This window comes from Argentina silus (assembly GCF_951799395.1).
Source record: "Argentina silus genome assembly, chromosome: 19".
Lineage (NCBI taxonomy): Eukaryota > Metazoa > Chordata > Actinopteri > Argentiniformes > Argentinidae > Argentina > Argentina silus.
Genome location: NC_139673.1, coordinates 5,994,612 through 6,016,367, shown reverse-complemented (window position 1 = coordinate 6,016,367; position 21,756 = coordinate 5,994,612). Strand labels below are relative to the sequence as shown.

The 21,756-nt window shown below is 46.1% G+C and overlaps 1 protein-coding gene across 1 annotated transcript in view; it reads left to right on the top strand.

Annotated features, from left to right (window-relative positions):
- Positions 1-448: 448 nt before the first annotated feature.
- Positions 449-21,756, top strand: part of garre1 (granule associated Rac and RHOG effector 1) — a 24,874-nt gene continuing 3,566 nt past the window's right edge. Inside the window, exons 1-10 of the mRNA XM_083690849.1 lie at positions 449-471; positions 9,773-11,173; positions 16,060-16,272; positions 17,069-17,209; positions 17,433-17,528; positions 17,751-17,912; positions 18,481-18,639; positions 20,256-20,353; positions 20,692-20,817; positions 21,311-21,755. Of these exons, the coding sequence (XP_083546975.1) occupies positions 10,667-11,173; positions 16,060-16,272; positions 17,069-17,209; positions 17,433-17,528; positions 17,751-17,912; positions 18,481-18,639; positions 20,256-20,353; positions 20,692-20,817; positions 21,311-21,755 (1,947 nt within the window). The 5' untranslated portion in view covers positions 449-471; positions 9,773-10,666. The remainder of the gene's footprint in view (positions 472-9,772; positions 11,174-16,059; positions 16,273-17,068; positions 17,210-17,432; positions 17,529-17,750; positions 17,913-18,480; positions 18,640-20,255; positions 20,354-20,691; positions 20,818-21,310; position 21,756) is intronic.

Genomic DNA, 21,756 nt, shown 5'->3' with positions numbered 1-21,756 from the left:
TTTTAGCATTACGATTCCTCTTCAAAACACCACTAGAGGGCGAAGAACTCCACGATATAAAGTTTGATCATCATGCCATCATCCCATGATCAATTTTGAAATCGTTTACAAAGATGCAGAGATGCTCTTTGACTGTAGCACCCCCTTTGCTGTAGCCTACAGTTGATACAATGTTAGAAATAGGGTTAGAAATATGAGTCCCAGAAACAGGCCTAAACATAGGCTAGCTCTACCTTTATAGTCTATTTTAGATTGCGTATGAACCCATCCGACTGGTTCAAACGAAGAAATGCATTATCCAATATGTATTCATCAACAACTTTTGCGATATATTGACACACTTCGGTGACGAGGTTCTGGTGCTTTTGCCACTTGTCTCGGTTTGTCTCGCGCGCGCCCCTCAGTTTTCCGAAACGTCATATCCGATGTACACAGACAGGATTTGCTGTCAAGAGGGTGGACGCCTGGCTGGTAAGCGATGCGGTGCTCGACTGTGCAGACATTCACAAATGTGTTTCGCTGTAAGCTCTCTACAAATGTACCGTTTTCACATACGATGACTATTGCACCAGGGGTTAGAATACAACGCTGCCAATAATATTCGTAAGGTCGATTTTGTTTTCTACAAACGTAGAACATCGTGTCGCAGAGAGCTAACATTCGCTAGCTACCTAAATGCTATCTATGTAGTTCAGTTGTCGATATGTAGCTAGCCAGCTAGCTTGCAATGCGATCTTAAGTGGGCTACTTTTAGCAGGGGCTGTCTGTCGCGTTCGCTGCTAGATAGCGACGTCAATTCGTTTCTCAGAATGATTCCCATCTGGTACTAGTTGATAGTCAACAGTATCATGATATGAAGAAGTCAAGCATTGCTTGACTTGAATGTTGCAGTTGTTGGTTGCTATCTATGTACGTGTGTATTGCTCATAATTGTCTAGTAACAGTTACACGTTCAGACTCATATTTACGCGATTTGACTGAAAAATCATGTTTTCATAACTAACAACTTTATTGCTTAATTTTGAGATCAAATTTCGAGGAATCCCCGCCCCAACCAAGATTTGACGTTTACTATCTAGCTCAGCTTATCAAACCAGCCTCTACGTCAGTGTTAACTAGTACAAGCCAAGCACCTGGCAATTAATCTGTTTTGTGTGTATGTCGCTGTGTGTACAGCGAGTAATGTTTGGCAAATTTGCTTTTGGGCGTTAAAAGGCCGTATTAATAGCTCCCTGTGTCGTTTCCGAGAGTTTCGTTGAAACTGGCTGACTGCGCTTGCGGGGATTCCATTGCACCTTCCTGCTAAATAGTGGTCAGATTCATAAATACAAGCCAGCGACGGGCTACGTCTGTGCATTTTTCTATGCTTCAAAGCTTGCACTGTAGTGTTGCTTCACTTGAATTTACCACATAGCCGGTCTGGAAAGACAATCACAAAGGTAAGATGTGCTGCTTTATCTTTATAGCATAGACAGTCGGCATTGCTAGCCGCATTTAACGTTTTGTAAACGTAGCTTAGCTAGCATGTTGCTATCAATATCTAGCTAGCCGGGTGGTCAATTTGCGACCTGTCTGCCTGCAAAGAGCTAGCTAGCTATGTCATCAACGTCCGCAACATATTGCTTGTTATATGTAGCTAACACGTTAGTGGCCAGAGTGGTACTTATTTAGCTATACCGGCTTCTTGTCTAGCGATACATGTTTGGCATTTGGTTGCACAAATAAGCTTAATTCTTGTCAACGTTCGGTTGTGTTTCAGTATAGTCAGCTGCATCCTAAACGGGTGGCGTGTGGCAGAATTTGGCTGGCAATGCCCATCCTATTGATTGTGATTTATTTTGCGCTTGATAATTTGGTCTGGGACATTTCTGAAACGTGTACATATTTAGCTTTTACTGTAACGTTAAAGTACGTGGCTTCCCATTCAATGCAGTCAGTGGTACAGTATGATACAACTCTGAATGCAGTCATCACCCGTTATTCCATCTCCAGATTCGATTTCGGTGATCTGGCCTATAGCCTAGTTCTAAAAAATGATACCCATGAAAAGTTGTCTGAATATGAATGTGCATGTGATGATTATTATTCTGTTTAGGCAATCTCATTAATTAAGAGGTTATTGCAACCTGTTTCTACGTAAACATTGTCCTACTCACAAGTGGGTACTGCACCATTGAAGTATTTGGTCAGCCTTCTGAGGTCATGTGGAATGCATTTCCTGTTTGGGTCGCAGAAGTTTGGAAATGAAAGAAAAACGTGACCTGCTTCCCAATGTAGGCTACTTCTGCTCCACAAGTGATCTGAAGAATGGATCTGTTCTCGAGATGTTTGGCATACCCCAACTGTTGTCATTTGTGAGCATTTTACTAAACCACACCGGTATGTTGACATTGATTTCTCTGGTTTATATATAAAGCCCCCCCCCCTAGTATGGTAGGTGAACTCCTCATTTAAATACATTGTATGTTTCGTGGTGAGATTTAGGATTAAGAGATTTCGTTTTTTGCATAGTCTCTTCCTTGTCTACTCTTTTCCGGGCTTTGTTACCCAAGGTGCACATATTTTGGTTTCACATGCAGATTGATCTCGCCTATTGTTCTGTCTATTTGGCGAGGGACTTGACACAGCCAACTAGTGACATTAACTAAGGTTTGTTGTCCTGTAGACAGACATGGCTGTTTGTGGTTAGTTATTTTCCAGAGAGCATCTATTATCATAGGTAGGCCTATACCCACTGGTTTCTGTCACAGCTGTGTTGCTATGGAAATCAATGTATGCTCTGCAAAATTCCTCTCCTTGTACTAGTGTCCCTACCTAAGCCTGACTAGCAGTCAGCATGATCCTGTTGTTCTATAGCCTCTGTTTTTCTAACTAGGCGTGTGAGATGCATATTCAAATGAAGTTGTTACCGTTTTTTAGATTTTGTGCCTTGGTACAAGTGTGAAAGTACTCAAAAAGTCACAAGATCATGGTTTTTGCCTGGGGTGTAGACCTATTTGATGTCTCAGGGCTATCTCCACTTTTTGCTACTGGATAAACCAGACTGGTATTTCCAAACAAAGCAGCATTCTAGTGTTGCTCAGACAGCGTTGCTCAGAATATGCTGTTGTTTCCATTGCAGTTTAGAATGTCACAATGGAATCTTTGATGGGGAGTCAGGGGAGGGTGTAACACAACTCTGATTAAGAGGATTGATTCTTGTCGTCATGGATTTGTTTTCACCTCTTGGCTATGAAATGTACCCCTGCAAAGTAAAGTGTGCATGAGGAGGCTTTTTACTTTGTTGGATGACTGCTTTGAACTAAAGTGGTATCGGCCTAACTTTTCTTTTGCTGTCTCTTTTTTTCCCCTTCATTTTCTTTTAAACCTTTCTTTACCTGAGTGTCTAGAGGGCCCCAGGGGCTCGCTGATGAACCCACCTGAGAAAGGTGTCCTCTCAAGGATGATGTCATGGGAAAAACAGGTGTAGCAGGAAGGAATCCTTATGTTACCCAGGTTACGGCCACTTGGAATCTAGGCAAGCTCTGGAAACAGCGGCCAGGTTCCATTTGAGATCCTTCAGCGCTCCCTCGCCCCTACCCCATGGGTGTTGACAGATCTGAAGAGCTGGATAGGTTTAAGCAATGAAGTGATAGCTTATTGGGGCACGACATGGAACTAAGCCGAGCTTCTGTGTTTTCTTAGAGGAATGATTTCAGAGTAGTTTTATCACAATCCTAATCCTGCAAAATTGGGGTTGGGAATGTCTTAATGATATAGACATGGCAAGGAACTAAAACTAATCCTACCAATGTTTCTTCTGTTTATGCGTCAGAGAATTGGTGGATGGTGTTGTGTTAAAAGAAGATATTCAGTTAGATGCGCACTCTGATTCCAGGTTTTGTGTGTTTTTTGATGGGCTACGTTGTTGCTGGAACTGTGAATCTTTTCGAAACTTTAATCTCGGCTGTTTAATCTGGTCCTGTTTATGTTCTATCCCTGGTCAATGTACAGAATGACAGATTGTTCCTTGATTTCATCGGAGTAGGTGAATGGCATCGAACATGTCGTAGAGCAGTGAAAAAGGCCCAGTCATAGTGGTGTTCATGATTTTCTGTGGTGTGTCTGTCTGTTTTATTGGCACAAAAATTGTTAGCTGTTTGATGAATAATCCATGTCACTGCTACACTGCCTTGGACAACATTGGTAGTCGGTGCCAATAACCCGCTCTCACAGTTTTCAAAGTCTGAACTCACTTTGGCTGTTACATTCAATCTGGCCTAAAGCTAGAAAGTGTCAGTGTCACTTTATTGGATATTAGGCCTAGCAGTTTCCTGACATCAGTGCTTGCTTTCATAGCAACAGGGTTCTTCCTGGATTAGCCTATTGTCACATGGCACAGCTGTATTAGAAAAAAAAAAACTTAAGCAATTACTTTTTTGGGGGTTTTTCACAACCGAAAAAAATGCCTGGAGAAAATAGCTGACGAGATTAGGATGCGTTGGATTGCCCACTGTCCAATTTAGGCCGAAACAGCGTGCTTACAGATGCAAACTGTAGGCTAGGCTTTCCTCTTCAAAAGGTTCATATCAAGCCAGATTGAACATTTCCAATGACCATTTTAGTATTTTTTTGGGATGTCATTGAAAGGTTTTAAAAGGTTACCACATGACACAATATTCAGGCAAAGAGTAATGGAGTATTTTTGTGGGAGTTGGTGGGGGATTTAGCCCGGACAGAGAGAGGGGTCTTCTAGGGGTGAAATCTCACCCTGTCTCTAAGGAAACCAGTGTGAGCCTGCACTTGGCCATCTCTCTGTCTGTTTTCCTCTGTTTGATGTAAGCAATTATGATTCACTATATGCACATCATACAAGGAAAAAAAAGCCTAAATGGCAGCTAAATCAACTTGACCCAAATGACTCTCATGGGGATTGGAGTCATTGTTACTTCACTAAGATCAGTTGGTGTCTATTTTGTTTTGGCGAACATCAGTACTCATTGTGCATAATGCTGTCGCCTGATTTGCTCATGGAAAATTATATTTGTATGGTAGACTAATTTGGTTCTGCTTCCACAGACAGTAAGCTCATACACTGTGCTGCTCTGGAGTTGAAAAGAAAATTCTGACTTTTGCTCTAGAAAAATAAGTAGTGGCTCAGCCTACAAGTCAAAAAACCTATGACCGCAGAGCAAAGGCTGACTCAACTTGAGGGAAGCATTTCTGTCTTCAAAGGTTTGCTACCAGTCTTGAATAGAACTGATGTCAGATTTTTTTTTCTTCTGAGGCCTGGAAGTTAAGTTTTACACATTGAGAGAGGTAGACAGACTCTGACGTATCATGTGTTGATGGTCCTAAGAGTGTAACCCTTGCTCTCTTTTCCACTTTGATTTAAGGATGCTTACAGATGGATCACATTTCCTCAAAGAATATGAGCCTGAAGTCTTATAAAAGTGTGTCAGAAAAGAAAAATGTTGAAACCCATCAGCTTGCCTGGGGAGCTCCTACTTACAATGAGCCTCGTGAGTGGTGAAATGTGAGCTGTGCTCGCTTTTGGCCTGTTGGTGAAGCGGGGCTGTAGTTAGGAGCTCTGAATAGGAAGCTGCTTGAGTCAGGAGGTCACTCTAGTCTTCAGGGCCATTGCTACAGGAACTGAGGCACACAACACAGTTCATGCACTCTGCTCATGACTGGTCTCATTCTTAAACTCTGGTTGACTTGAAACAAGGATGCCAGTTATCTGTTTCTCCATGTGCAGGGGTGGTGAGATGATGTTGAAGTGCTCGTCACGTTTCCTGTCTTCAAATAGTTCTTGAGCCACCTATACCAGTTTGTCAACATTTTGCAAACATATAGGGAAGTTATGTCCGTCAAAACAATACGAGGTTGTTTATCTAAACAAGTGCACTGTTCTTGTTGGAATTTAAGCTCATAGTCGCCTCAGACCTGTTTAGTCCACAAGCGTAGTCCTGTCCTTTTTGTTTTAGCAGCTCGCTATTTATACACCGCCATAAGCTACTTATGTCTGCTATGATAGCACAGGTTATCTACTAGCGAAGAAAGCAAACTGTAACAGTCAGTTAGCTAACCTGTTTTTTGGAATGAGAATCAAATCGGAAATGCCATTTAATGATGGAAGGCTGTTGTACGACACACCATAGCAGCTCACATGTTGCTCTTTTTCTTGGAGAGTCATGCGGCTGCATAAGGGTGTTTTTTCTGTGCGTTGGTATGGAGGGGTGAGAGGCTGCCACAATGCCCTCCTTGTGTTCCCTGGGCAAGCAGAGCCAGGCTCGGCTCCTGTCACACAGTTGCTTGCGGCACTTGTCCTGCCACTTGGCTTGACCCTCGACCTGTCTGCTGCCTCAGGGACTACCCATAGTCTGTCCACAGGGATGTTGACTATGTTAGGATTTTGAATTGCTAAATAGCCGACTCACTGGGTTCTGTATTCGTGTGGTTTTCTTGCTGGTCGTCTTCGGTAGCTACAAATCGCTTCCTATAGCAGTTGCGGCCTGGTTATTTAAGAGTAAGAATGACTTTCCTTATAGATAACTACAGGCCTAGTGTACGGTAACAACTCCGTTACGGAGAAAAGATCGAGGCGACAGACAGTAGATGTAGGAAATGGAGCATCAAACCGTTTTGAAGGGACATGATTTCTAGTGGGAATGGGTTTTAAAGTCAATGTTCCTGACCCTGTTTTTGAAGAAGTGTCCTTGTTTGGATCCACATAAGTGCATTCTGGGGAAATACATTCCTCTGCTTCATTGGCAACAGATGTAGAGAGGGCATTTTTGAGCTGAACCTTTAAGTGCTAAAAACGGTGCTGTGGAGCACAGGGCAGCTGTTTGGCCGCAGAGGCTGAAATAGACCTCACGAGACGGGCCTGTGGTTGTACCGTTACTGGGCCAGTGCCTCACAGTGGCAGGCGGATAAGGAGCTGTCAGCATGGCTAACAGCTGCCCCATCCGCAACCATTAGGCCATCAAAAAACAGCCATGTACACAAACCTAAAAAAGAGTTGTAAGTTGTACACGGGTTACCATTTTAACATCCGTAGTTAGTTCTGTGGGTAGTTCTGCCATACCTGGGGGATTAGCAGTAGCACAGGTAAAGCATGCTTGGATGCTGGATTTGTAACTGGCGACACAGAGCTTGCGCTGGGAAACCTAAACCCCTTTCCTGTCCATGTGCAGCAGCTGAGATGCACTGTGGAGTGGGCAGGCTGAGCTAACATTAGCCCAGAGTGCACCCTGCCGAAGGAAGGACATTCAGCCAGGCGGGCCTGGCGGAGTGCCACCGCAGACTGGAGACCCTCCTATCACATGTGTTTGTTTGGGTGCAACTCTAATACGTTGTGCATTGGAACAAGAGACCGGCAGGCAATAGAGGGATAGTGAGGCGGGGTCACATCAATATTGGTACCGTGCCCGGCCCGCTCCTCTTAGCCTCAGGTGGCAGCAGGGTCTCCCATGCAGGACATGGACCAGAAACACACCTTCTGTGATACCAACCCAACTGAAAGGATTTTAATGGGATTATTAAGGGAAAGCTGTCTGTGGGCCTACTCTACAGACCTGCTCAAATCAGTTGCTCATTCAGGGTTCTCCCCAGCATTTCTTAACAGCTGGATTGCATTATAAAAACCTGACTCATGCTTAATCATGTCAAAGTGCGCAAAAAAACACGGCTAAAATGCTGAATTCACTGAGGAACATCATTACGCTTTCACGTTCGACTGTCGTTTCTACGACAATGTTGTTGGGGATCAATGAGAGTAACTATCATTGCTAAATAAATAATTTGCCATGTGATGTTTACGGAGTGGCACTGGAAAGTTCACACTCTTGCATTCACCACTCTCACATTCCTTGGGGGGACCCTGTCATTCACCATCTCTTTTTAGTCACAGCACAAAACTTTACACTTCATGTTTCATTGGCCAGAGAGAGAGACGTAGCCTAGTGTGTGAGAAGAAGTGAGAAGTAGGCTTAGTTGCCTTATCTAATCATCATTAGACTTGACACCGCCTGCCCTGCCTATCTTAAGTCTGTTATGACCTGAGACCAATGTCACAATGGAGTTTCCCAACCGGATTCTAGAATTACACTCGTATCCCTTCTCTTTAGTCATTGTATTTCAGGACTAAACAGGGCTGGCCTTTTTGGCTCAGAGAGAGTCTGCTTTCCTGTTTACCTCTCAATCCTTGATATCCCTATTTACTGTGTTAAGCAGCAGAAATTGTGGGGCATCTGGTATTTAGTGCGGTCGCTGTAATCCATGGGACTTAGCGCTGGAGACAGTCTCACTGCCTAGCTAGCCACCTCTCGAAGCACCATAGTCGACGGCTCATGTCTCTACGACCGAGAACAAAGTAAGGAGTGAAAGCTTGCCGTTCACAATCGAGAGGGCACCACGAAAGAGTGCATTTCCACAGTTGGGTTTTAGCCTAAATGGGCTAATGGGAGTGAAGTTCTGGTGTTGATTATGGGATGTTTCGCCAACTCTCTATGACATGGAGGTCCGCGGGCTGCCCAGCATGTGAAAGCCCCTCTCTCCAGGGAAGGGGCTGTTGGTTGGGGGGCAGTCTGTCGGTCCACGGGGCGCACCCCACTGTTTGTGAAAGGAAGTGAGGTTTGAAGGTCAGTGGAACATTGTCGATAAACGGGGTTCAGTGGTGGAATATTTGCGTGGTTGATAAAGGGTGTATCTGGTGTTATCCTGAGGAAAAGCGAAAGCTTGTTTTTTTTTCCATGAGTTGCTCCTCATCCCCAAACATTGAAGCTGTTAGCATGGGGCTGAGTGATGGTACCTTATAGTACGTTCGGTTCCACAGAATGAAAAACAGGCTGCGCATCTACTGTGATTAGTTTGTAGTTTGTGACGTTTTGCCTCCTATTTAGGGTGTAATGGCTAATCAGTAGGCTAATACTCCAAATACCAGTAGCACATGTTTTAATGTTCATTGTAAAATATATTTATTTATTTATTTTTCCTAGCCTGTAATTTGCATTCGGTGACGGGAAGAAAACATTTAAATTACCAACCGCTTGACGCGCCTTTCTTTATCGTAACCTACGGGTGACACTTGAGTGTTAACACCATTGTTCTCCTGCTAGGTGTTTTTATTTTTTCCCCTAACCATGCAAATATGATTATGCTCATTTGCATAATGACACAAAAGCACCAAAGGGAGAAACCAACAGGTTGTCATGGGCATTTACTGCCAGGGTTTTGAATGGGGATATTGTAACTCCCACTGCATGTGTTCCATCTAGACAGATCGCCACTGTTTCCACAACAGTGACTGCTTGCAGACATCTCTCTTTGTGGCTGTGTTTGCCTTTGCAGAGGAATCTTTTGAGTGTTAGGGTTTCATTATTCATCAGAGTTGCTCTCCATGAGGCACGCCATTAGACTACTAGTCTTGAAAGGTCAATATTTCATTTTTTTTAATGTTACTGAATTAGCCTATGAGTAGGTATGAGATTAACGGGATCCACAGTTTAATCCCCGAAATTTCGGGATGTCCCTGTTTTTCTCGTTCACGTTTATTTTGTAGTTGCCGTATGTTATGTGGCACAATATTATCATGCAATGTGCAGTATTGGCCTATATTGTGTTATACGGACGTTTCCAGCCAACTCAGTTCTTTTGTTTTTTAAGCAATCTTTTCAAGAACTTCCACAGAACAGCCAATTGGAAAAACAACACCCATTTGAAACAAAGATCATCCTTCCTCTGATATCATGGTAACGTTCTCTTTTGTTTCTCTCCTTTCCTCCCGTAGGAAATGACCTAGAGGCCTTACAGATACATTTGTGCTTTTGTCGCCCCAATCTGCGTTTGTGGAGAAGCGAGATCTGGAAGCACATTTGTTTCCGCGGTGAGTAATAACTACCTCAGCCCAGCAGAAGGAAACGTCGGAGGAGGAGGCCAGCAAAGTTTCCAGCAGTCCTATCAGCTGGCCGCTGCTCACCCCCCCTGCTTGCTGAAGAGGATCTCTGACGGACTGGATCTGTCTGCCCTCGGCTCCGCACAGCACCGAGGCTGCCACAGCAGAGGGAGCGCCAAGGCACCATTGTCCCCGGACTCCATTTTTTTTTTTTGTCTGTTTTTATTTTCATTCCTTGCTGTTGACCAGTGTCTCATTGTTTTTGCTTACTGCTTTTAAAGATTTTCTATTTTTATTAGAAGTCTACCGGTAAAAATATATATCTGTATATGTATGTGTATATATACTATATATGTTATACAAAGAAGGAATTTCTGCTTCCATTTGAAGGAAAAGTAATGAATTTTTAAACTTTCCTGGACTGCAGAGAGTCAATTGTAGAGCGTTATGACATTTTTTGCTCTGTTCTCTCATCAAACATTGACTCCTTTTTGAAGCTGAAAATACATAATCTGAAAGGTGCGTTTCTGCTGGCTCTCTTTGCTGGGACTGTCCGTTGTGAGCTGCAGCAGGGCTGCACATAAACACCACACTGACTCTCGCTCCATCTTCCTGCAGCTACAGTTCAAGGCCTATTGAGATGAGCCTCTGGCAGATGGAACCTTTAAGCTGTCTTTTTACATAACTTGAACAGTTCCAGGACTTTTGGGTGGGGGTTGTTTTCTGTTTATAGAGAGAGCGAGCTGTAGCGGCTGGCGAAAAGGAGCTTCCATAGTCAGCCCACCACTTATGTATTGTTGTAGTGCGCAGGAAAGTAAAATGGACTACAAGCGGCGCTTTTTGCTCGGCGGGTCCAAGCAGAAAGTGCAGCAGCACCAGCAGTACCAGATGCCTGAGCTGAGCCGGACCCTCAGCGCCCCCCTGGGCTCCTCCTGCTCCGCACCCTCCCCCATGGGCACCGGGGTGGGCATGCCCGGCAGCTGCCACCCTCCTCCCCCCCCGAACGCCACCACCGCGGTCGCCGACATCCAGCAGGGCATCTCCAAATACCTGGACGCACTCAACGTGTTCTGCCGGGCCAGCGCCTTCCTTACGGACCTGTTCAGTAGCGTGTTCAGGGACTCTCACTACTCCAAAGCAGCTATGCAACTGAAGGACGTGCAGGAACACGTCATGGAGGCGGCCAGCCGGCTGACTGCAGCAATAAAGCCAGAGATCGCCAAGATGCTGATGGAGCTCAGCGCAGGGGCCGCCAACTTCAAAGACCAGAACGACTTCAGCCTGCAGGATGTGGAGGTAGGCATACCCCAGGATGAACTGGGCACACGCACACACACACTCAACACCTGTCAACACACAACATGACATAACCTGTGGAATGATGTTATTCTTTCTTTCCCTTTCCATTCATATTGTTTTTTTTTGTTTTTTTTTCCTGTGAAAGGAAATGTTATGAGAAATATTCTTTGCCCCAGAGAGCATATATTTTTTGTTTTTTTTTAATGACGCACCAGTGTTTCACATTTTAGGCCCGAGTTTGTTTCATATGCCCCTTTTCTTTTAGTGCTGGTACTAAGATGCCGCTTAATACAGTTATTCTCTCAGAATGCATAGCTCCTTCAAAATGTCTTGGCTCAAATGAGGCCCTCACGCCCAATGTTAGGCTGGTGCTAGGATCTGAGGATGAGGTGTGAAAAGCACTGAGGATGTGAGAACAGCCAGGATGATGAGACAAATTACCCTGGATGCTCCTCTGGCTTTGCAGGCCTGTGAAAGTTCGCTTAAAAAAAAAAAAGAAATAAGTGGATAAGTGGCCTTGTTTACATCCCGCCTCCACAGCTGTGCCTAGTCCTAGCCTGTCTGGGTCATGAATGAAGAGAGTAGTACCACTCCTAAATGGCACTCCAGAGTAATGCCCTTGTTCCCTGTGATTAAGTGAACCGTTTATTTACTTGGCTTCCTTTTGAATACTGCTGTATAAAGTTGGGCCGGTATCATAATTCTCAAACCGGTATACCTTCCTGCCAGAATACCTGCTACACCGGTAATACCTTCCAAAAACCCTCCCAAAAAAATCGTTGTGCCACCTGACACAGCGGGACACACGACATCGAGCTCACCCAGACTCTGAGGGCACCAAGGGACAGCATTACAGTTAAAGTTGAATTACGTTTTCAAAAGGAGTTTTTTTTTTTTTTACCTACGTATGACTAGCCTCTACGTTGCGAACGTTCGTTAACTGGCTACACACATGATGCCAGCGCTCCAGGCCCCTAACCTTTGTCATCTGGTTTGAAAAATGTTCAAAATGTTGTCATACTGGGTTTTGTTTTCCCCCTTCTTCTTCTTTTTTACAGCAAAACAACACTTTTCCCTTCCCTCACAAGAGTGTAATATGATCCCATCATGCTAGCTGGAGAAGCGCGCTCAGCCAGTCAGCCAGCCAGCCAGTCAGCCAGCCAGCCAGTCAGTCAGTCAGCCAGTCAGTCAGTCAGTGCGTGTGCTTGTTTATTTAGCTTCAGGACCTTTCCCCCCTCTCTCTCTATCTACCGTAGCAGGCTCAACATCTTCCACGGTGCCACTGATCACGCGTCGCATATGCCATTGTATTCTTTTAATAAACGTCAGCTCCTGCTCTTGGTTGGTGTAATGGCAAATTAACGATAGGGACGGTGTTGGCGGGAGTTATACTGGTGTAAGCGTGCCACCAGCCCAGTCCTGCTGGTGTACGACAGTGGGGTGAGTTTCCTCTTGTGTAGTGGATGTCGACGGTTCCAAGGCCTTTCCCCTCGATGGCAGTGAATGGGCGAATGGTCAGGGCAGTTTACGAGGGACCGCAGTGCCTCAGTGGATGTGGTCGTGCCCGGAGCCGGAAAGACCTTTGCACCACAATATATAATTTGGACTCTCTGTGGTCTTGGATATGCAGCACATATTAAAGGGAGCCCAACTCTGTGAAAGTTCAGACTGCAGGACCGGCATTCATGGCCCAACTTACTCTTGACTTAAGCACTCAAGCCTTTTACAACGGTGTGTTTGTTGAAAAACTAATACGGTAGCCGACATGGAAAAAACTGGATGTACAAGAGACTAAACAAAACCAAAATAGAAATTGAATTAAAGCTCTCGTTGTTATCAAAGAACAACATGTTTCCTAAGTTTTGAATAGCCTACATTTGAAAATGACCACCTAGGCTACATGCTTTAATCTTAAATGAAGCAATTTAGGATAGAGATGTGTATTATCCTGATCAACCTAAGTCATTTTCATAAATCACTTTTTATTCAACTTGCGTTTCATGAATGTCTAAAGTCAGACATTCAGATTAGACCGTTCCTCTGCCACTTGAAACATTTGTAGCATTTGAGACTGGAAAAAGCTTTTTTCTCTGTGTGTGTGTGTGTGTGTGTGTGTGTATGTATAAAAATGCATTTTTGGCAGTTGTACATGAGATTGAATTGGTCTCTATGAACAAAAAAAGCTTTTTGAGTTTGGGGAATTCTGGAATGTGAAGCAGGATTCTTTTTTTCCCCCCTCTCCTTTTCCCTTTTACCAAGAAATCCAAAAGTCCAGTCAGTATGGAAAACAAAACGTGTGTTTTTATCGGAGCCTGGCTCCCTAGCTGCTCAATGCTGCCCCAGCTGCCAAATATGTATGAAAATGTCATGGTTTATTAGGATGTCGTCTACTGAGCTCTTGAGCGAAACCACAGAGTGAAGGCCGGCCAGACGGGAGGCCTGAAGAACAGGAGGCCATCATCTCAGTCAGACAACTGCGCAAGCACCCCCCAAACGCTCAGAAAACACCCCTGACCTAGTTCAGCCAGCGGGCTTCAAAGTGTCTGTGTAGTTTTTTCCCGAATGGTTGATGTCCCTCGATAAGATGTCTTCATATCTCCTGCTGGTCTGTTATACAGTTTAGGTTACTGGCATTCTACCTCTGATTTCACGCCCACACTCATTAGGCCCATGATTAGATTTAGATGAGAATCTCAAGGTTATGTTCTCGCCGTGACAAAAGGCACTCAGTTCATCAAAAGAGAGAATATTAACACACCAACCCTGTTTTGGTCTCGGGAGTGAATGTTCCCGTTGGAAATTAGTGCTATTTTGTTGTGGGCAGGCCTAGAAAACATGAAATGGCCAAGAGTGGCATCACATCTGCTTTTTCGTTCTCTCTCTCTGGTCTCTCTGGTCTCTCTGGTCTCTCACCCCCTCCTTCAGAATGAGGATTGGATTCAGTAGGATTAGAACATCAGCAGTGCATAGGTGTCCTTAGAAGGCTGTTGAACCGTTCGCTGTTTGGGCCTGTATTAAGGCAGATAGTTGGCTTGGCTCTGTTACAATCTTATTCCTCATATTTTCCGTGATGATATGACTCACCCAAATCCTTGTGAGATGTGAACTATCGTTTTGTTGTAGATTCCTTCTAACTTTCTCTGCATATTTTTTCTATCAAATGAGTCTCTTCATTTTTTACAATGGTCTATTTGTTGATTGGATCTCGGCGAGGCTGATGGCGTTAGTAGAGCGGGGGAAGACTGTCATTTTATTGTCCATCGTGAGTATTGGGCCGCACCTCGGTATGCATCACTCATTGGAGACTGACGCGATGCCACAGTTAATACTGTAATCAGCGTCATGACACAAACAGCAGACATTTGACACATCCCCATCAGTGCTGGATCAGGACCACAACTGCATGGTTGGCCCATTCCCTTACGTTAGAAGAATACAGTCCTATCTGAAAGCGGATGAGGGCTCTGAAGGTTTTTAGCCTCTTGCAGACACTGAAGCACTGGTGTTTCCACGATGTGTTGTTGAATCAGAGTCAGAATTCTTTTATTTGGCCAAGTATATTTGCACATACAGGAAATTGACTTGGTGAGGTTGGTGCATGGACATAAAAAACACACAGCAAATACTGACAAGAAATTTATAAAATAGCAAAATATTAACAAAATAGCAATAACACATTTACAAAAAAGAGCAGCAGAACAATACATCTTGTAGACTGTGTGACTAAATGAGGGAGAATGAGGACGGCTTGGCCTTGTTGTTCCTGTGTGCACAGTTAAACAGGGGCAGCATATTTCTGTCTTTACAACTCAGCCCAAAGATATTTTCAGCACGTACCTGAAAAAGAAAAACCCTGTGACCACAGCCAGCGCTGTGGTGGCCCGCTGCCCTTCTTTTGATGAACGGGACAACAACAAACAAGTCTCCTCAGCCTGGACAATTCTTTCACTTGTTGTGTGCTCATGTGCATATGGATGGTCCTCTGTGGCTCAGTTGGTAGAGCATGGCGTTACCAACGCTTAGGTTGGGGTTTGATTCCCGCTGGGACCATATACTGAAAAATGTATGCACTCACTGCAATGTAAGTCGCTTTGGATAAAAACGTCAGCTAAATGGAATATATGTTGAATCACCCACAACACAGAGGGTTTGGGCAGCTTCCACCTGGAAAAAACAGCTCAACAATAACTAATGGGGCAGCTGTTTTATTTTCAGTTTATGATGAGCATTGATTGTGGAACTTTATGACAAGGCCTTGGCTCTCAGGAGATTTATTAGCACAAAGCAGGATTCCCTATTATGGAAGAAAGTGAATTTGCCGTTGAGGACGCCGACGCAACCTTGTATTATTGTAGTTGTGTGGAAAATGAGACGATGTGTTGTTGAGCAGAGCAGAAGATGGCGTTGACACAGACTGTAAAATACTGTCCTGCCACAACTAAGGCTTTGTGGTTTTTACAATGGTAACTGTCACGAAGCTCTCTGTTATGTATTAGTGTCCTGGACCACTTGAAAAGAGCTCCAAAGTTTCTTCAGAAACTCTAATGCAGGGTACTGTTTCTAGTCTCCCCCTCACAATATACTCACTCATGTTTTTGATGTGTTTTCATGGCTAATTTGGCCGACATTCTCATTCTCTCCCAAGAACAAGGAGGAGCAGCCTAAAAGCAAGAGAATGATTCACTGCATGTGATTCTATTTAAAAAAATCTGATAAAGATCAGTCAGAGGTTAGGTGTTGAGTTATTTACGATAAACAACCCACTTCATTAAAGCCAACGTCATCCTTGGGCAAACTGCCATTATGTTTCCTCAGAGCTTGATTCCTGATGATGATGATGATGATGGATCTCACTGGTGTCTCACTTGTTGTGTTCTCTCCAGGTGCTGGGCCGGTGCTTCCTAACGGTGATGCAGGTCCACTTCCAGTTCCTGTCCCAGGCCCTCCAGAAGGTGCAGCCCGTGGCCCAGTCATGTCTGGCCGAGGCCCTCGCCCAGGCCCAGGAGCGCCGCAGCACTGCCCGCTCCCAGAGCGCCGGCCCGGGGCCCCTCACAGAGCTGGAGGAGGCCTCCCGCTCATGGAAGGGTGCAGCAGAGGTATGCAGAGAGGAGCGCCCACCCGCCCCCACCCCCCACCAGCCCACCTCCCAGGACTCTCCTTAGCTGGGAGCTTCCTGGTCTGGTGTGGAAATGGGGTTTTGTGCCTGGAGGTGAAAAGTCTGTCTGTTCTTACATTCCAGACAAATGCAGTCGGCTACAATTCCAGCCACAATTTCCTATTTCCTTTTGAGGAGTTTGTCTGTCCGTGAACCTGCATTGCCCATGTTCCACATTCCCAACCCCCAGCCTGAAAGGGGAGGCCATTTTGTGAGTGGAGCTAGCTAGCTAATCCCGTGGCTAATCAGTCCCTCCGGCACATTTTGAGCTTTGTTCTGTACAGTGAGCTAGAGTGGAGAATAGTGGCCTGATTGATCTGCTAAGCCCTGGTATGTGCAGTGTAGCCCTGGAGGGAGCAGGGCTGGATATCCTGATGGAATGTGCTGCAGTACAGGCCTCACTGACTCACTGCTGGCCAGTTTACATAGAGAGAGGCTGTCTCCCCAGCCGCCTCTATGGGGGCAGCTATTCACACATCTAATTTATGGCCTGAAATATATATAACTTATGCTCCGCTCCTGGAGGGCTACAGGCTCCTGCATCCTGTAGCGTGATCAGTGCAACAGCAGTTATTTACTTTTAACCACTAACACACACACTGGAAGCTTCAACTCCCAAACATTCCCTATTGGTTTTGTGAAAGAACAATACTGCACTACTTTCTATGCAGATGTGTCTGTGCCGTTGTGTGATCTGAGACTGTGTGTGTGTGTGTGTGTGTGTGTGTGCGCTCCAGGCTACGGGGCGGCTGAGGGAGAGGGGCCGGGACGGTTGCCTGGCAGGCATCCAGGTCCAGCAGCTCTTCTGCTCCAACAACACCAACATCCCCGAACACCAACTGAAGGAGCTCAACATGAAGACTGACAACGCTTTACAGGTGGGGCCGCCTCCATGAGCCTCCACAGCCTCCATGAGCCTCCACAGCCTCCATGAGCCTCCACAGCCGTTGAGCACAGCCAATAGTTCCCAAGCCGGGAACAACGGCTGCTTCTAATCAATGTGTCGATGGTTGTAACATGAGAGGACACGATGAAGCAATGCACTGACCTACTTAGATGTTGAACGGATGTAAATTATTATTTTTCTCTTTGTCTCTCCAGGCTTATAAAGTAGCACTAGAGAGCCTTGGCCACAGTGAATACGCACTGAAGGCTGGCTTTCACCTCAATCCCAAATCTGTGGAGGCTGCTCTACAGGTATGTTTATTCTTAGACACATGACTTAAGGCATGTCATTAAGAGCATAGATAACAGATCAGATAACACAGGCCACAATTATTGTGTACTTCAGTGTGTGTGTGTGTGGTGCACTTCAACGTGTGTGTGGGGCATAATTCAACGTGTGTGTGCACGTGCGTGGGCCGTACCTGAAGTTGTGTGCATGGAGCTTACCTTTAATGTGTGTGTGTGTGTGTGTAGGGCTGCTGCAGCGAGGCGGAGGCCCAGCAGGCTGGCAGGATGCAGACCACCTCCCAGCCCATCCAGTGTGAACTGCCCACCATCCCCGTGCAGATCGGCTCCCACTTCCTCAAAGGAGTGTCCTTCAACGAGTCGGCCGCTGAGAACCTGAAACTGAAAACGGTACGGCCTTGCCCCTGACATCCTGGCGCTTACTCTAGTGATGGGTGGTTTCCTACTTCTTTCATGAAGTGACCTCGTCGACCAGAAGGGGTTCATCCTGCTCTATCGGAAACCAGAGCCGTTTCAAAGGTCATGTCCGTTCAAGTCCACCATGAGTAATGCGTCTCGAGTCTCCGACTTGGCCAGACTTTCATGTTTTGACGTGGTATCTTGAACACTTAGTCCATTGTTCATCTGATGATGCTCTGGGTCTGTCTGGTTAGGCTCTGCCTGGTGTGTTTACAGTGGAGGGCTCTCTCCTCCGATCTGTGGGACAAAACAACTCTTGATAATCTCTCACTATCAGTCTGCTGCACACTTCACCGTCTGGAGACTCCAAAATAAACAGCACGTCGGGCCTACTTTGGCCAAGAGCACAGCACCGCCTCTTGAGCAGAGGGTGGTGGGGGGGGGGGGGGTGAAGTCCTTCTGCTCTTCAGTAGAGACTATTGTGTTACACTGTGGAGTGTCTTGCAGCAGCAGGAGGCTGTTCTTGGTTTTCACACGCCACCTTGTTTTGTTCCCTCAGCACACCACCCTGCAGCTCATCAAGGAGGCGGTGGGGCAGAACGGCGTGACCCTCCGGGACGACTCCCCGGTCACCGAGGTCCTCAACCAGGTCTGCCCTTCCAGCTGGAGAGGCGCCTGCAAGACCGCCGTTCAGCTACTGTTCGCCCAGGCAGGACTGGTGAGATCACAGGGGCAGCACAGGGGCAACACAACACAACACAGGGGCAGCACACTGACACAGCCTGTAGTATATAATACCTCTTGTCTTTACCAGACACCATAAACAGTCCTCGAGAATTCATCTGACGGGTTGTTTTTCTTCGTATTCTGGACATGTGATGCCTACTTCGCTTGCTTTTTAAAAAAAAAAAAAAATGTATGAGGACGTAATGATATAATGAATTGAATCGAGGTCCCCGACTCCCTCCCTGCCCATTCCAGATTCACAACAGCCCAGCCACAACACCCCACACATGGCCTCTGCCTAGTGAAGCCTTCTTCTCTATGGCTGCTTCTTTTGTCTCGCTCTTACCATGGAGCTCATTGTCTGCGAGGTGTGTAATGGAGACGCCGTGGCCCTCTGAGTGGCCCGGGAGGTGTAAATAAACCCCATGTAGACACACAGTGAAGGGAACATTCCTGCAGCATCTGGGTAAAGGGGTCGCCTGGGTGGATCTGCAAAACAGATCTCCTCTAATGTTGAAATGAGACTCTTCCAGACCGGAGAGGGAAAGGCACAGACAGACACACATACGCACAGACAGAGACACATATGCACACGCACAGACAGAGACGACCAACACACACACACACACACACAGTGTCAGTGACAGTCCTCTCAGGGCAGCAGCACTAGGCTGTGTTTATTTCACCCACTGTTTATTTCCACAGTGTGATCTGTAATATTTTCTGTGTCAGGTCTGGGGACTGTTCCCATCGACCCTGCGCCGAGTTTAAAACAAACCCCAATGATGGATAGGAGCTTTACATTAGTTCCTTATCTGAGCTCCCACGACCACAGGGGGAGAAGGGAGGGAGTCTCCCGAGCAGCATAACAGACGTCCACCTACTCCTTCATTACTCACTGGTCCTGTTGCCAAGCAGGTTCATAGTTCCCAGCCATTTATTTTTGGAGCGCCTTTAGAAGTGACCTCTTCTCCACAGATTTCGGTCTGTCTATCTTGAGGTTGTTTTTTTCTCTGCCTGTGACCTTGTTGTCGTGAGTGGAGGTGTGGGCATGGTCCGTCCGTCTGTCTGTCTGTCTGTCGCGACACAGCTCTCGGACAGCCGGGAGGGTTCTTGAGGATACACCTGCTCTATAAATAACAATAGGCTGACTTCCTGTGATGCAGGAAGCCTCCTCCCTCCCTGTGACCCAGTTGTGTGTGTGTGTGTGCTGTCTCTCTAGGTAAAGCCTCTCAAAGAACTGGAAAAGATTTGGCTTACTTGAGGCACGGGATTTGTTGTGTTACTGTCGAGCTCTTTAGATAAGATTTAATTTCCCAAAGTAACTCGCATTGCCCCCAATCTCAACCCATTGGCTGAGATTGGGGGCAAAAGCATTGTGTCCCTATATTATTTATATCCTGATGTTCTTTCCATTTACATATAGAGGATAGAGATGTGTTGTAGTGGGAAGATATTGTGTTGTAGTTGCTTATCTTATAATATTGAGATTAAAAAAGGCCAATATATGCTTGTAGAGTGCTTTCACCAGCACAACTGGCTGAATGCATGATTCTATGAAGAGCTATGCTGATGCAGCTGTGTGTGTGTGTGTGGATGGACGGACAGGTGGTTGTTGACACAGCTCAGATCGAGAACAAGGAGGCCTACGCTCCTCAGATTACCCTAGAGGGGTCCAGAGTGGTGGTCCAGGTCCCCTCAACATGGTGAGTATCATCCACCATCTCTTCTCTTCCACAGAGTTCCATCCTTTTCCACAGTGCCGTCTTCAGTCCCGCTTCCTCAGCAGAGTGAATTCCAAGCATTGAGAACTTCCCATTGGTTAAACCAAACCATAACACTGTGGGCTAGCTGTACTGTGACCTTTGACCTGCAGAATAATAATGAGAGCAGTTTAGTGAGACCTTCATACATCCCGACATCTAGGGTTTCGTCATCCAAGTCTTAGTTGTTGTGTTACTAAGGACAGGATATGTCACTCAACTCAATCAAACAAATGTATTTGTATAGCGCTTTTTGCATAGACAAATGTTCCCGTGTGTAGGTGCCTGAAGGAGGACCCAGCCACCATGTCCCTGCTGCAGAGGAGCCTGGACCCAGAGAAGACCCTCGGCCTGGTGGACGTGCTGTACACAGCCGTCTTTGACATCAACCGGTGGAAGGAGCGCAAGTGAGTGAACAGTGGCAACGTCGTGTTTTGGGAGTCCAGATTAATGACGTAAAGAAAATCCCTCTGCAAACAGACAATGAACGCGTATCTTATCGGATTAGTGTTGGGTGATATCAGCACTTCGTTATTGATGTTCCTGAAGATGGTATCACCACGTTTGATCGTATCATTGCTGAAATATGGTGGAGACATGCCAGTGTGAGAAAAGGGGTGTTGTAAAAAGGGGTGTTGTAAAAAGGGGTGTTGTAAATAGTCTGGAGAAACACAGAGACATGTTTTTACCATTAGATGTGCTTTGCCTAGCAAAAACAGTGGGACACTGCACTTGTAGTTATGCACATATCTGCAGTTATATTTGGAATATAAAAGCGTCAGCTAAATGGCATATAATATTATTATTATTATTATTATATTACTATTGAACCCAGTCACCTGGGCCAGTGTTTCAACCGGGGCTTCTATTGAATGGGTATGTTTACCTTTTTGCCCACAGAGAGCAGGCCTTGCCCACCATCCAGATGCAGTTACAAAGGGAGACCCCTGACTACGGGGCGCAGGCAGACCTGCCTTCGGGAACCGGCTCCAAAGCTTCCAGTGGCCTGCCCAAGACCATCTCCAAGCTCACTTCCAAGTTCACCAAGAAGGCCTCTTCCAGCTCTGGGGCCGGAGGCGGTGGGGGCGGGGGGGGCAGCTACTCCATCCCCAGCACCCCGTCCCGCAGCATGCTGTCTGTCAGCAGCTCGGAGGACAACAAGCCCAAGAGCCTGGGCCACCCAGACGGGAGGCTCCAGAGCATCCTGCAGATGGGCAGCCTGTCCTGCAACCCCGACCCCAGCCAGCCCCAGGTGGCCAACGGCTCGGTGTGTGACGATCAGAGCATGAACCTCCCCACGGACCAGGAGATGCAGGACGTCATAGACTTTCTCTCAGGTTTCAATA